The sequence below is a fragment of the Elgaria multicarinata genome, chromosome 6, assembly GCF_023053635.1.
Source record: "Elgaria multicarinata webbii isolate HBS135686 ecotype San Diego chromosome 6, rElgMul1.1.pri, whole genome shotgun sequence".
NCBI lineage: Eukaryota > Metazoa > Chordata > Lepidosauria > Squamata > Anguidae > Elgaria > Elgaria multicarinata.
Window position 1 is genome coordinate 26914203 of NC_086176.1, and position 12442 is coordinate 26926644.

At 40.3% G+C, this 12442-nt stretch overlaps 1 protein-coding gene across 1 annotated transcript in view; it reads right to left on the bottom strand.

Annotated features, from left to right (window-relative positions):
• Positions 1 to 1840: 1840 nt before the first annotated feature.
• HSDL2 (hydroxysteroid dehydrogenase like 2) overlaps positions 1841 to 12442 on the bottom strand; it is a 33644-nt gene continuing 23042 nt past the window's right edge. The window contains exons 7-11 of the mRNA XM_063129178.1: positions 9858 to 10052; positions 7953 to 8024; positions 6649 to 6870; positions 5014 to 5142; positions 1841 to 2879 (exon numbers count right to left, since the gene is read on the bottom strand). Coding sequence (XP_062985248.1) covers positions 2767 to 2879; positions 5014 to 5142; positions 6649 to 6870; positions 7953 to 8024; positions 9858 to 10052 — 731 coding nt within the window. The 3' untranslated portion in view covers positions 1841 to 2766. The remainder of the gene's footprint in view (positions 2880 to 5013; positions 5143 to 6648; positions 6871 to 7952; positions 8025 to 9857; positions 10053 to 12442) is intronic.

Consider the following 12442-nt stretch of genomic DNA (forward strand, 5'->3'; position numbering starts at 1 on the left):
GTTGGTGGTACTGAAATTAGTGTGCGTCTTACAATCGATGGTGTCTTACAATCGAAGAAATTGTTTTTTCTTTCTTTTGCAATGATTGATACATTCTTAACCACTTGGTACATTTCACTTTACAAATTCGACCTACAGACAAAAATTAGGACAAGCTAACACTATTCTTTTGCAGCCACATATGCTTCCAAGATCATGTTTGATATGTTATGTCATTAACAGTGCAATCGTGTACACGACTACTCAGAAATTCAGTGTAACCCTATACCTGGCTATTCAGAATTCAGTGGAACCTACTCTTAGGTAAGTGGACAGATTGCAGCCTTAAGTACTGCGTAGTTTGTCATTCGTTTTGCCAAGTAGCTTTTTGCTAAGTTACTAATGTAAAACACAATATATTCAAAAAATCATGTTTGAAGTGACAGGACTTTAGTCATTACTATACTTTACAGGGAAACTCCATATTATTTTATCAAAAAATGTTTTAACCCACTCTATGATCTGGATGGTATTTTCAGGTGTGGACATCAATACCCTAATAGTACAATCTTATACATATCTACTAAGAAACCAGTCCTACTGAATCCAATGGGACTTACATCTAGGTTCTTCCTGGAGATGCAAATCTGTACCCCCTTTTTTAGGATTATGTCCCATTAAATCCAACAGGACTGACTTCTGAGGAGACATGAATAGGATTGCACTGTTAAGTCACCTACCTTTTAACAGATCAATTACCTTTAATTAACTCTGTAAATTACTCAAACCCTCAGCATACATGCCATTGAGATATTGAAGGAAGTGTTACAGTTTTACAAACAAAAACTGCCATTCCCTAATAGAAGACAAAGCCACATGATATTTACTTTGACATGGCCTATTACTGTAATAAATCAAAACAGCTTTAGAAAGCCTTCACTAATTAAAATGGACCCAACCAATCTAATCCACAAAAGCTTTAGTGAATCATCTACTGGCCCCCTAAAAACGAAGAGCAATAGCTTCTTGGCTTGAGCTTTCTTTTGTACCTTGTTTCGATTTTAGTAAACCACATCTCGTAAAGGAGGAGTGCACAATCTTTTTGGTTCCAAGGGCTACATTGGGCAGCACCAAGGAGCCACAGATGTGCGCACGTCTGGGAATTCCCTTGCTTGTACTAAGCAAGGGAATCCCTTATTTCCAGTCTTTCATCGGGGTTCGGATAAGACAGGGTTTCCCTTGCCAGCGCTAGCGTGGAAAATCCCAGGCATGGGGTCAGTTGAGCCATCAGAAATGGTTTGGCAGGCTGCACGCAGCCTGCAGACCTCACATGTTGTATCCCTGGTATAAATCGATGTTACCTTGGAGAAGGTCTAGGGAGTAATTACCCAGGACATCTATCCTCCTTTTAGGAGATGATGCCCTAAAAAGGAAGTGGGCAGCCCTTCCCCTGCATACTGAAGTGGACAATCCATGCTCCCATCTTATTCTGCTGGATGCATTGACCATATCATGTTGATTGAGTGAGCTGTTCTTTAGGCCAAGACTGTAGGTGGGCACCATTTCTTTGAAACTCATCTCTCAAACACAAGCACATTCAAGATGTTCTGTTTGTTGAAGCTGAGAAACAATAAATATGACTGACCGTAGAAGTGAGATGGAGAGCCAGGCTCTGAAAAAGATACCTTCATACCCAGTATTACAGGTATTGTGCCAGAAGAAAACCTCTTCCTCTTAAAAACATTTAAAATTATATCAAGAATACCCAGAACCCTTTAATACCATTTCCCCACATTACAGCAAAGTGTCTGAAAACAAATCACACAGCACATATGGTTCATAGATTGTAAGTAAACAGGCATACACACAGAAAGATACATTTTATTTCAGCTATCTTTGTACATACAGTTTGGCAGGAACTTACGTTTTCACAGCAACAAATGCATTTAAAAATATTTTATTCTAAAATATTACCGAGATAGTCACATAGTAATTAAGGTAAATACTGGTTGTTTGGGTTTGCTTTTAAATCCTTTAGCACCTGAGCTTGGTTCAAAAGAGTTATAATTCCTTAAGGAAATAAGTGATTCTGTAATTGAAACTCATATAGGTACTGGTGGGTTTAAAAAAACACAAAAAACATGAAAAGGCACCTGTGCTTCCAAAGCATCAATACCATGAACAAAAAGACAGAAGAGGCAATAAATCTGCCATTTAACACTAGTGTACTCCTGTAAAGTTTTTCAGTCTTAATGATTCTAATAAAAGTTTGCAATGTCAGGCCTAGGTTTTGAAAAGTAACAGGGCAAAGGATCAAGTTTCCCTTCCTGGGATTTGCCTAGCTTATAGCCATGCAAATCAATGCAATTCATTTTGTGTAATCATTAGTGAATTATTTTTAAGAGAATCCAGCACTTAAGAAAACAGAAACATTGATGGGTCAGAAAAAAGAAAATAAAAGGGCAACATTTTCTAGTCCAGCACCTCTATGAATGAGAGAAAGTTGTTTTATACAATGATGGTGTATTGATTCTCATCAGAAAAGTAATGTGCCCCACCTTGATCCTGAACACTCTTCCTAGGAAATACATCTCACTTTATTCAACAGGATTTCATTCAAAGTAAATCAAGTTAGAAAAGGGCCCCAGGTATCCCACAAAAGCCACGTGCCTAGGAAACTATGTTTTAAATCATAATGTGTTAAAGAGCAGGCACTGGTATCTTGAACAGCAAAGCATTGTGTATTTATTGGAAGTTCAATGTTACACATGAATCACCCATTTATAATCACAGTTTGGCAGTGAACTGACCCATCAGTTTTTCCAACTTGATTGCTAAGGCCATGTCACCCTTGATGGTCAGCTTTCCAGACATGAAAGCCATGGTTGGCTTTAGTTTGCCTGAAAGGAGAGGAGACTTTAAGGCATCATAAAAATATTGCAACAACACCCACCCCTTTCACTGCATTTAATAATAAAAACTCTGCCAGGTTTTTCACTTGAAACTTCTCTACTTTAAAAAACAAATAATGACATAGAAAGCTTTAAATGTGATTTGAGAATTTAGACCAGGGGTGTACAATGTCCAGCCTGTGGGCTGTATGTGGTCTCAACTGCTTTAAGGAGGAGAGCCAGTGTGGTGTAGTGGTTAAAGTGTTGGACTGGGAGTGGGGAGATCCAGGTTCTAGTCCCCATTCAGCCATGGAAACCCACTGGGTGACTTTGGGCCAGTCACACACTCTCACCCCAACCCACCTCACAGGGTTGTTGTGAGGATAAAATGGAGAGGAGGAGGATTATGTACACCGTCTTGGGTTCCTTGGAGAAAAAAAGGCAGGATATAAATGCAAAAATAAATAAATAAATAAATTGCCCGTTGCACTCCCCCCAAATTTTTACAAAATAAGTCCCCCCATGGCGTTCATGGTGGCTATGGAGTGCCAAAATGGCCAGATGTGGCTGGTGGTGGTGGGAGAGGAAGAGGAAGTGAATGTGGCAGGGAAAGGAGGAAGCAAAAGCAGCAGCAGAAGCAGCAGGAATGGGAGGTAGGCAGTGTGGGGAGGTAGGTATGGGGGGTGTCTGGCAGGCATTGCTGTGGGTGCGACATTGCCCACCCCTCATCTCAGTAAATATGCATAGAATTACACTGCAATAGCTCATAATAACAACAGTGAGAAGAGCTCTCACAGAGCAGGTTGATCATCTGTATCATCTTGCTATGAACTTTACCACACATAAAGTTGCAGCGTTGTTGTTGTTGTTTTAAAGAAGATGTACAGTAAAATATACAAGAATTTATGTCCTCCCAAATATAACCCTAGGTTGTTTCTACCAACACTCTTTTGTCCTAGCTGACTTTTAGTCCTCCTGTCAACAGTATGTTTACAAACAGGAAGTGGAGCAAAGAAGTCAGAGGCTGCGGACAACACAATAGTCAATGGTGGATGAATAGTCAACTCCACGGTTATTGTCAAGGGAGTACTCCCCACACATGATTATAATCAACCGTGGTGTGGATTAAGGCCAGCGTCAACTTATTAGTCAACGGTGTGTTTGACTGACACATCCCCCACCCTCAGTCCTCCCGCTGCTATCCCATCAGCCATTGCGAATTCTGCCAGGTGGACTAGAGTGGCAGTTGCCACTTTGGACTAACTTGCCAGGGGACTCTGTAGTTGATGAAAATAACCAACTGTGTGCACCAAAATAGTCGACGGTGCCTGATACACAACACGATAACCAATGGTTGTTCAAATAATCAACTCTGCCTAGCGTTGGTTATTTGTGATGGTTATTTCAGCAGAATAACCAACCATGGTGTGAAAAAGTACCAACAGATGGCACAATAACCTACCATTGACTATTTAACCCATTGTTGACTTTTTAACCCACTGTTGGTTAATGTGTCATCTGAACCCAGTCAGAGTTATTTAACTAAGGACTTCGGAAGTCACCTTTCTTGGAGTAGATAGTCAGATCTGTATGGAGGAGTGCCCTGAAAGCGTCTTAGAATTATATTAAGAAATAAAGAGTAAAATATAGGGCAATATCCAACAATGCGGCTCCTCTTTCACTAATGACATTATTGCTAGCATACACAATCTCTAGCAGTACGCCAATTGCATAAGCTGGCATGATGGATTTTCTGGGGAAACTTATTATTATTATTATTATTATTATTATTATTATTATTATATTTATACTGCCCCACAACCTAAACTCTCTGGGCAGTTTACAAATAAAACCATAAAATCTAGATTAAAACTTTAAAATCACATAAAACCAGAATAAATTACACTACAATAAATTGCACCATCTTACACTGTGGGCATATCACTAGAGGTTCTTTTATGCTAGTAGTACAACAATAGCATAAGTGGACCAGAAGTGTTGGATACTGCCCAAAAAAGTCTACATGATCGCCAAAATTTATTAGTGTAAACAGCTGTAAGAGCAGTAAACACTTCAGTTAGTAAAACCCCAACTGAACAGAAATACATTTGGCTAAACAAGGACAGATATTTTCATCACCTACCTGAAAACATTTTTACAAAGTCACTACTAGACATGGTCATAACCACATCAACTTTTCCAGGTGGTTCTCCACTTCCTGCACTGCCACCTTGGCTTTTAAGATCAATATACCACGTTCCTCCTTCTTCACCTAAGACAAGAGTGACAAATTTAAATTATGCCATGTAAATTAGCCACGTATTTATTTCATTTACAAATCAAATAGAGATTTTGAAGTTTAAAGCTACCGCTTCAATGAAATATTTTTTAGGAAGAGAGAACTTTGGAAAAAGCCAGCATGAGATACAGTATACAGATATGGCTTAATGTATGTGTGTGATCCTGCTTCAGTTGAAGGTTAGCTAGATAGTTACTGAATCTCTTTCATCTCTCTCATTGGATTTCTCTCTGTAACTAATAGCCTACTCTTAGGACAAGTTAAAGAATCTTCCAAACACAGTCAGCATAGACCAACTAAACCCAGTAACTGAATGAAACTGACAATGTACAAGTTTTGATCCAGATTTAGTAATGTTTAGAACAGACCTAATGAAAACAAGGAGACCTAAGATAGTCTACCCTATATGGTGGGTACACGATCGGTCTACTCTGAGCATTTCTAAGTCTGGACTCACTCAATGGGTTTTTGAAATAAACATGAATAGATCCGGATCCAATCCATAGTATTTATATATCATTTTTTCTTAAGTGTTCAAAAACCTGTAAGGCAAGCTAATATTACCATATTTCTTTGATTCTAAGACACACTTTTTCCCCCATATAAACATCTCTAAAAATGAGGTGCGTCTTAGAATCGCGGGTGTGTTTATTATTTCTTAGAATCAAAGCTTTTTTTCCTGTTGGTGGTACTGAAATTAGTGTGTGTCTTACAATTGATGGCGTCTTAGAATTGAAGAAATACGGTATTATTTTCCTATCACTGATGCAAGCTGATGTTGGGAGATGGTGATTTGCTAAAGTCCACCCAGCATGTTTGTGGTTGGAGGGCTTCCTAACCACATCTCATTCTCTTAACTACTACATTAGGGTGTCCTACAACCTTCACTCCCACTCACATTACTCTGACCAGCAGGGGAAGAGATGGACTGAAGTTGAAGAGCAAGAGTTAGCCTGGTGGTAAATAGAATTTTTGTCTCATTTATCACAAATGACTTTACTTGGAAAAAGAACAGGCAAGTGTTTTCTTGTAAGAACTACACAAAATGATCTCCGTGTACCCAAGTGAACATTCACAAATAAAGTATCTCCACAAGTGTATGTTAAGTACTTTATCATGTTTATCTTTTTCTGCTCAGAAAAAAGAGAAACAGGTTCTCAGGATGCAAAATATTTATTTTCACAAAGCCCATTATTTTCATGAATATTTTGCATCCTAAGAAACCTGTTTCTCTTTTTTTTCTAACCTGTTTTGGATGCTCTTCTCTTTTTGTTTTTGGTTTTATCTTTTTCTGCTGACATAGGAGACTACACTAAGAGTGGATTATCTGATAACTGTCACAAGCGTGAAGATGTTTTGCATCTTTCCGTTAATCACAAGTGCTAGACACTACTGAATACAGAATTCTTGACTAAGTAAGGTTTCTAAGCCCGCTTGATAGAATCTTAATTAACTCTTAAATATATGCAAGACTCTTACCAGATAATTCAAACCGATAGACTCCTTGAATTGACTTTATGACGTCTTCAGTAATTGCTCCTTTTATAACTTTAAAAGTCTCTGCCACAGGCCCTGCAACATTTTCCGCAGCAAAATGCACATGAAGCTTGGTTCTCTCAGGACCGTCAGGTTTAGTTTTGTCAGGACCTTCATGCTTGGAAACATCTTGCATTTTCCCCTCTCTGAATGTCGGAGAAGCTCCTGTAGGAGCAACATTGATCAGAGGAGTCAATACATATCCGGAAGTACTAGAATCTGAAACACATGATGGCTCAAATTCTCTCAGGCAGATCTGCTCCCAGCTCCACCCCTCACCGAACAGGAACCAGATTTTCTCCAGAAATTCAAGTCTGTGCCTAGTAACTCATACTGAACAGGGAGAAAGGGTCAGCAATCATGAAAACTAAGGTGAGGAAACATACTGGATCAAGGAGTCATAGTTCACTGATACAGCGGACGCTTTGAATGCGTAAGGTCCCAAATTTAATCCATGGCAAATAGGAGAAATCAATGATTTGAATCCAGATGTGTCCATCCACCTGAGGAACAGCCATCACTGGTGGAACTGTTTCCCCCTTCCCCTTGCAGCCCACTATGCATGTCCAAATCTGTTCTGGAGGGTTGGAAACCCTCTGGAGCAGATTTTGGGGTCATGGGGTGGTGGGCAGGGAGAAGGAGAGGAAGGGGAAGCCCCGTTGTACAAGCAAGTATCTGCTCACACGACTTTGGATGGAAATCAATTAACTATTCCCAGATGTTTGAACTTAACAAAACTTGTAGAGAACATTATTTCCTTAATGTCAGGGAATGTCAGCTAATTAAGTCTGTTTGGAATTAATTTTGCAATGAAAACCGTATTGCCACATGCTTCTTTGTAGGGGTACAAGGAGAAAACTAGATACAAGCTTTTGGGGAGGGGCATATTTGTGGCCCTTAAATTACAGAACGTTGTTCTAAAAGTATGGGTTTTCAAAAGTTAACATATAAGGTTTCTGCTGAAGTTTGCATATTATACATTTCAGTTGGATATCTAGTTTCAGTAATTGGTGAAGCTCTGAAAACCCTACAAAGCCTGAGTACATTTGCTATATTGGCCTGCAATGGAAGCACAGAAGGGGCTGCAATCCAAAAACCTGTTGTAGTGGAGGGCAAGATGCTTTCTCCTGGCTTCAGATCCTAAGGCAGCCTTCACCCATCTTGAGTCCACCAGATACCTTGGACTGCAACTCCCACCCAGCACGGCCAGCAAGATCTCAGTAGGAGGCCGGGGAGTAAGTTCTCACCTTGTGCTTCCATTTTCATTGCTAACATCTCAGGATCCACATCTAAAAAGAAATCTGGCAGCAAAGGGTGACCTAAAATACAGAGTGAAATAATAAATTAAAGAAGGCATGCTTTTTATACGGTAATATCAGCTTGTGCATTTAAACAGATTTAAAAAGCAATTTAGAGCACTGCCACACCTTAGTCACAGCAGCAAATACTGGTGTTATCTCCTGCAAGAACATAACTTGTGAACATCTTTAAACACATGTACACATCCATTTGAGAAACGTGATTGGGTTTCCAGATGCAAGCACACAGATACATAAACTCTACATATTACATTTGTTGCAGGGAACACAAATGCAACGTCCGTGTTTTGTGAAGCACTTTTTAAGGTGTGCAGAAAACCCTTAGAAAAGGCACGTCAATAGCATAATGAAACACACAAACTTATTTCTTTGCTTCAAGTGGTTTTCACAGTTGTCTTTTCTCCAGATGCAGATGTTACATTCAGAAAGTTTTTGTGCAGTACTGGAAAGGGACTTCATTCACTTTGGCTCGGTACATTATTTTGGAGTGCGGGGGAAATGCACAGGCAGAGAAGTATTATAAAAGGAAAGTTGCATTTTGCGGGAGAGCCATCAAAGGAAGTCCCTTCTCAGCTTGCTTTAGTGGACAAACGTCTCACATGTTACAGCATTCCTAAACTGTGATGTCCAAGTGCAGGATCATAACATGTGCAAATTGCCAATTGCAGCTTCCCAGTGTGCAAATGCCACAAACGCACACAGCAACATACACTGGTAAAGTTGTCATGAACTACATACGCCTTCTATACAAGGGAATTGCAGAAGTGAGACAGATCACACTTGAAGCAGCTCTACAGTGAGAACTAACTGGCAAGGACCTTCTCCAAAATCTCCCTCAAAGATGGTGGCTCTGCACTATTCCTATTGTGAAGCATTTACTCCTATCTTAGATATCATGGGGACCTGAACTGAGAAACGAAGGAAGGCCAGAGTATGTAGGTGTCTGTGGATTGACCTTGAAGCATTAGCAAGACACAAAGTCCAGTGAAGGGATGGCATTTCAGAGGTATCACAGCAGCATTCAGTCACCCCCCCCCCCATATCGAGCCAAGGTCTCAAATCAAACTTTCCCTCCCATATAAACATACAGATTGGGCCATTCCCATCCCCACTGCAATATGAGAAGGGCCATAGCTCAGCAGTACATATGCTTTGCATGCAGAAGGTCTCAGGTTCAATCCCAAGCATCTCCAGGTAGGGCTGGGGAAAACCCCTGTCTGCCAACCTAGAGAGTTGCTGCCAGTCAGTGTCGACAATACTGGTCTAGGTGGACCAAATGCCCTGTATTGGCATAAGGCAGCTTCGGATGTTCCAGTAGCAGAAGCTTGTCCCTGCATAGCTCTTTTATCACCATTCCCTTGCAGACTCACATTCCACATACCCACCCTAATAAGAACAAAGTACACATTAGGCGAGATTAGGGAAAAGAGGACAGCATTTCCCCAGAAGCAAAATACTGCACACCCTGGGGAAACACATTACCACTGCAGCAGATGTGCATCCATGAAAGACATGCAAGCGGTGCACTACAAGAAAGACACAAAAGTAAATGTACTGCATGGTAAATTGGCCATCTAGAAAGAGGGTTTATTAATTCATGGTATTACAAGTAGAAATACCTACGGTTGGATCCAGACTTAATCATACGCAGAGTACACCCATTGAAACCAGTGGGACTTAAATTAGTCATGACTAACTTAAGTCCCATTTATTTCAATTGGTCTGCTCGTGAGTATTATTAAGTTTGAATCTAACCCATAGTCTACAGTTATGCATTTGCAGAACTGCAATTTTCCTTTTCTAAACACATTAAGAAAATTAAATCTAGTTTACCTGGGGCAACTGCATATGCATCAAAATTCTTGATTCCTTCTTCTCTCAACAAATTTTCATCAATAACGAAGTTTCCAGTGAAACTTTTGGGCTTTGATAAAATGCAATATGCTGCATCGGCTAGAATATCCGTTTTCCGGCACTGTTTCTCCACACCAGCTCCTCCCAACATATCCATTGCAGAAGTATATATAGCTAAAAAAAAAAACCAAGCACATAAGAAAATGGGGATTAGTTCCATGCACTGAGCAGAGGCTTAGACAAGATGGCCTATAAGGACCCTTCCAACTCTATGGGTGGAATCCCGCAAAAGTCCTGCTTAGAATACATCCACTGAAATGAATGTGGCTTAAGTTACTCGTGTCCCATTCATTTCAATGGGGAGAGTCTAAGTAGGACTTATGCTAGATTTTATGATTCTATGTTTTGATATCATCGTCTTTGTCCTATCAATGTGCAATGCTCTTATAAAGTTTGTCATTCGCTTTTAGTGCAAGAAGTGAATTCTACGGCCTCTTCATATATTATGATTTTAAACACACACCTAAAATTGTGAAATGAAAATGCAAGAAATGTGAACCGTCCAGAAAGCTTCAGCTTTAAATAAATAATTTGCCGGCTCAGGCATCATACAAATTACGCTGCTGAGTGTACACTCTGTGGCCAACCCAGGATTGCCCTTGTCATGTGTGAAAAGGGCCCTTAAAATTAAGGAATTAGTAAAGCCAACAACAAAGGTCAAGTTGGATCAACAAGAGGACATAGTTTGAGTGTTCAAAATTCAGACATATTTTTGTTTGCTACTCCTTGTGCATAAGAGAGGAGAAGGGATTTGAAGAAAATAAGACTGCTGTATATTCCATGAGCAGTATTTTCACCATGAGCAGTATTTTCAAACTGCAATCAAAGGATGATACAGCATCAATTTTTTCCATGGGAAGAGAAAGGAATCGGGATTCAGGTGACCAACACCCTCATGGCTGAAGATCCCAGGGGAAAGTGCTTATCGTTAGTGCACACGCTGGTAACTTCGAGGCTCGACTTCTGCAATGCGCTCTCCATGGGGTTACCTTTGTGCCTAGTCTGGAAAAATCAACTAGTGCAAAATATGGCAGCCAGGCTGGTCACCGGTAAACCTAGGAGGGACCACATTACACCAGTTTTAAAATCTCTTCACTGGCTGCCAATTAGTTTCCGGGCGAAGTATAAAGTGTTGGTTATCACCTTTAAAGCCCTATATGGTTTGGGTCCAGGCTACCTGCGGGATCGCCTTCTCCCGTACAATCCGCCTCGCACACTCAGGTCCTCTGGGAAGAATCTACTTCAGTCAGCCAAAACTGGGCTGAAAGAGGACCGTCTATTCTGCTGCTCCCAGACAGTGGAATAGCCTGCTGAAGGAGACTCATCACCTTGACAGTCTTTTAGCATTTAAAAAAGCAATAAAGACTGATCTATTCTGGCAGGCCTATCCAGTGGAATTTTAGAATGATTTTAGGATGTTTTAAGGATGTTTTAATCATGTATACTATGTCTTTAATCAGTTTTTATGTGTTTTATATTCACTGTTGTTCCCCGCCTCAGTCCAAGTGGAGAGGTGGGTGAGAAATAAATTATTATTATTATTATTATTATTATTATTATTATTATTATTATTATTATCTGGGCCTACAAAAGAAGTGGTGTGTGTATGTTAACTACAGTGCTACCTATTTCTTAAGAGAATTACAAAAGATCTTTCTTTGGGATGGGACGACGTGAGAGGTCCAAGGTGGCATCAATTCCCATTTTTGTGCTCAAACACAACATACTATATCAGCAAGCCCTTCACCACCAGCAGGAGCAACCATGAAAGTGGGATAGCTGCCCAGTTCAGAACAATTCTGCAAGCGATTCTGCAAAAACAGATGCTATTTATTTCAGAAGCACCTGTTTTTGTCCAGTGGTATCCAGAAGGTCTGCATTGAGGACCTCAATGGAAATGTTTACCATCACATATACACTATAATAGCATGCACTTTATTTTGTTTGGTAGGGGGGAGGTGTTACACAGTGTTAAGAGAAGAGTAGCACCAAAACACTTAGATTAATACTTGTTAACCATGTATAAGGCCCTGCATTGCTTGGGTCCTGGATACCGGAGTACTCGCCTTTCTCCTGTGTCTCACCATTGGCAGACTCGCTCTCAGGAGCAGGGTGCCCTGATGGTCCCCGCTACAAATTAGAATGTGCGGAGGGGCCAGGGCCTTTTCAGTGGCTGGCCCCCGGTTATGGAACAATGTGCCACTGGAGATTAGACAGGCTCCCACTCTCAATTCTTTCAAAAGCCTTTGTAAGGCGTTCTTATTTTCACAAGAGTTTGGGGAGGGGGTGGTTTAAACTGGTTTGAGGGCTTTTAATGGATTGAGGATGAGGGTTTTTAATGGAATTGTCTAATGTGGGTTGAGGGTTATTAATGGAATTGTTTTATATGGGATTGTAAAGCGCCACGATACCAGAAATGGTAAGGTGGCGCTATAAAAATGCTTTAAATAAATAAATATATAAATAAATAAATAAGATCTGCTCTTCTGTTCTTCATTAAAATG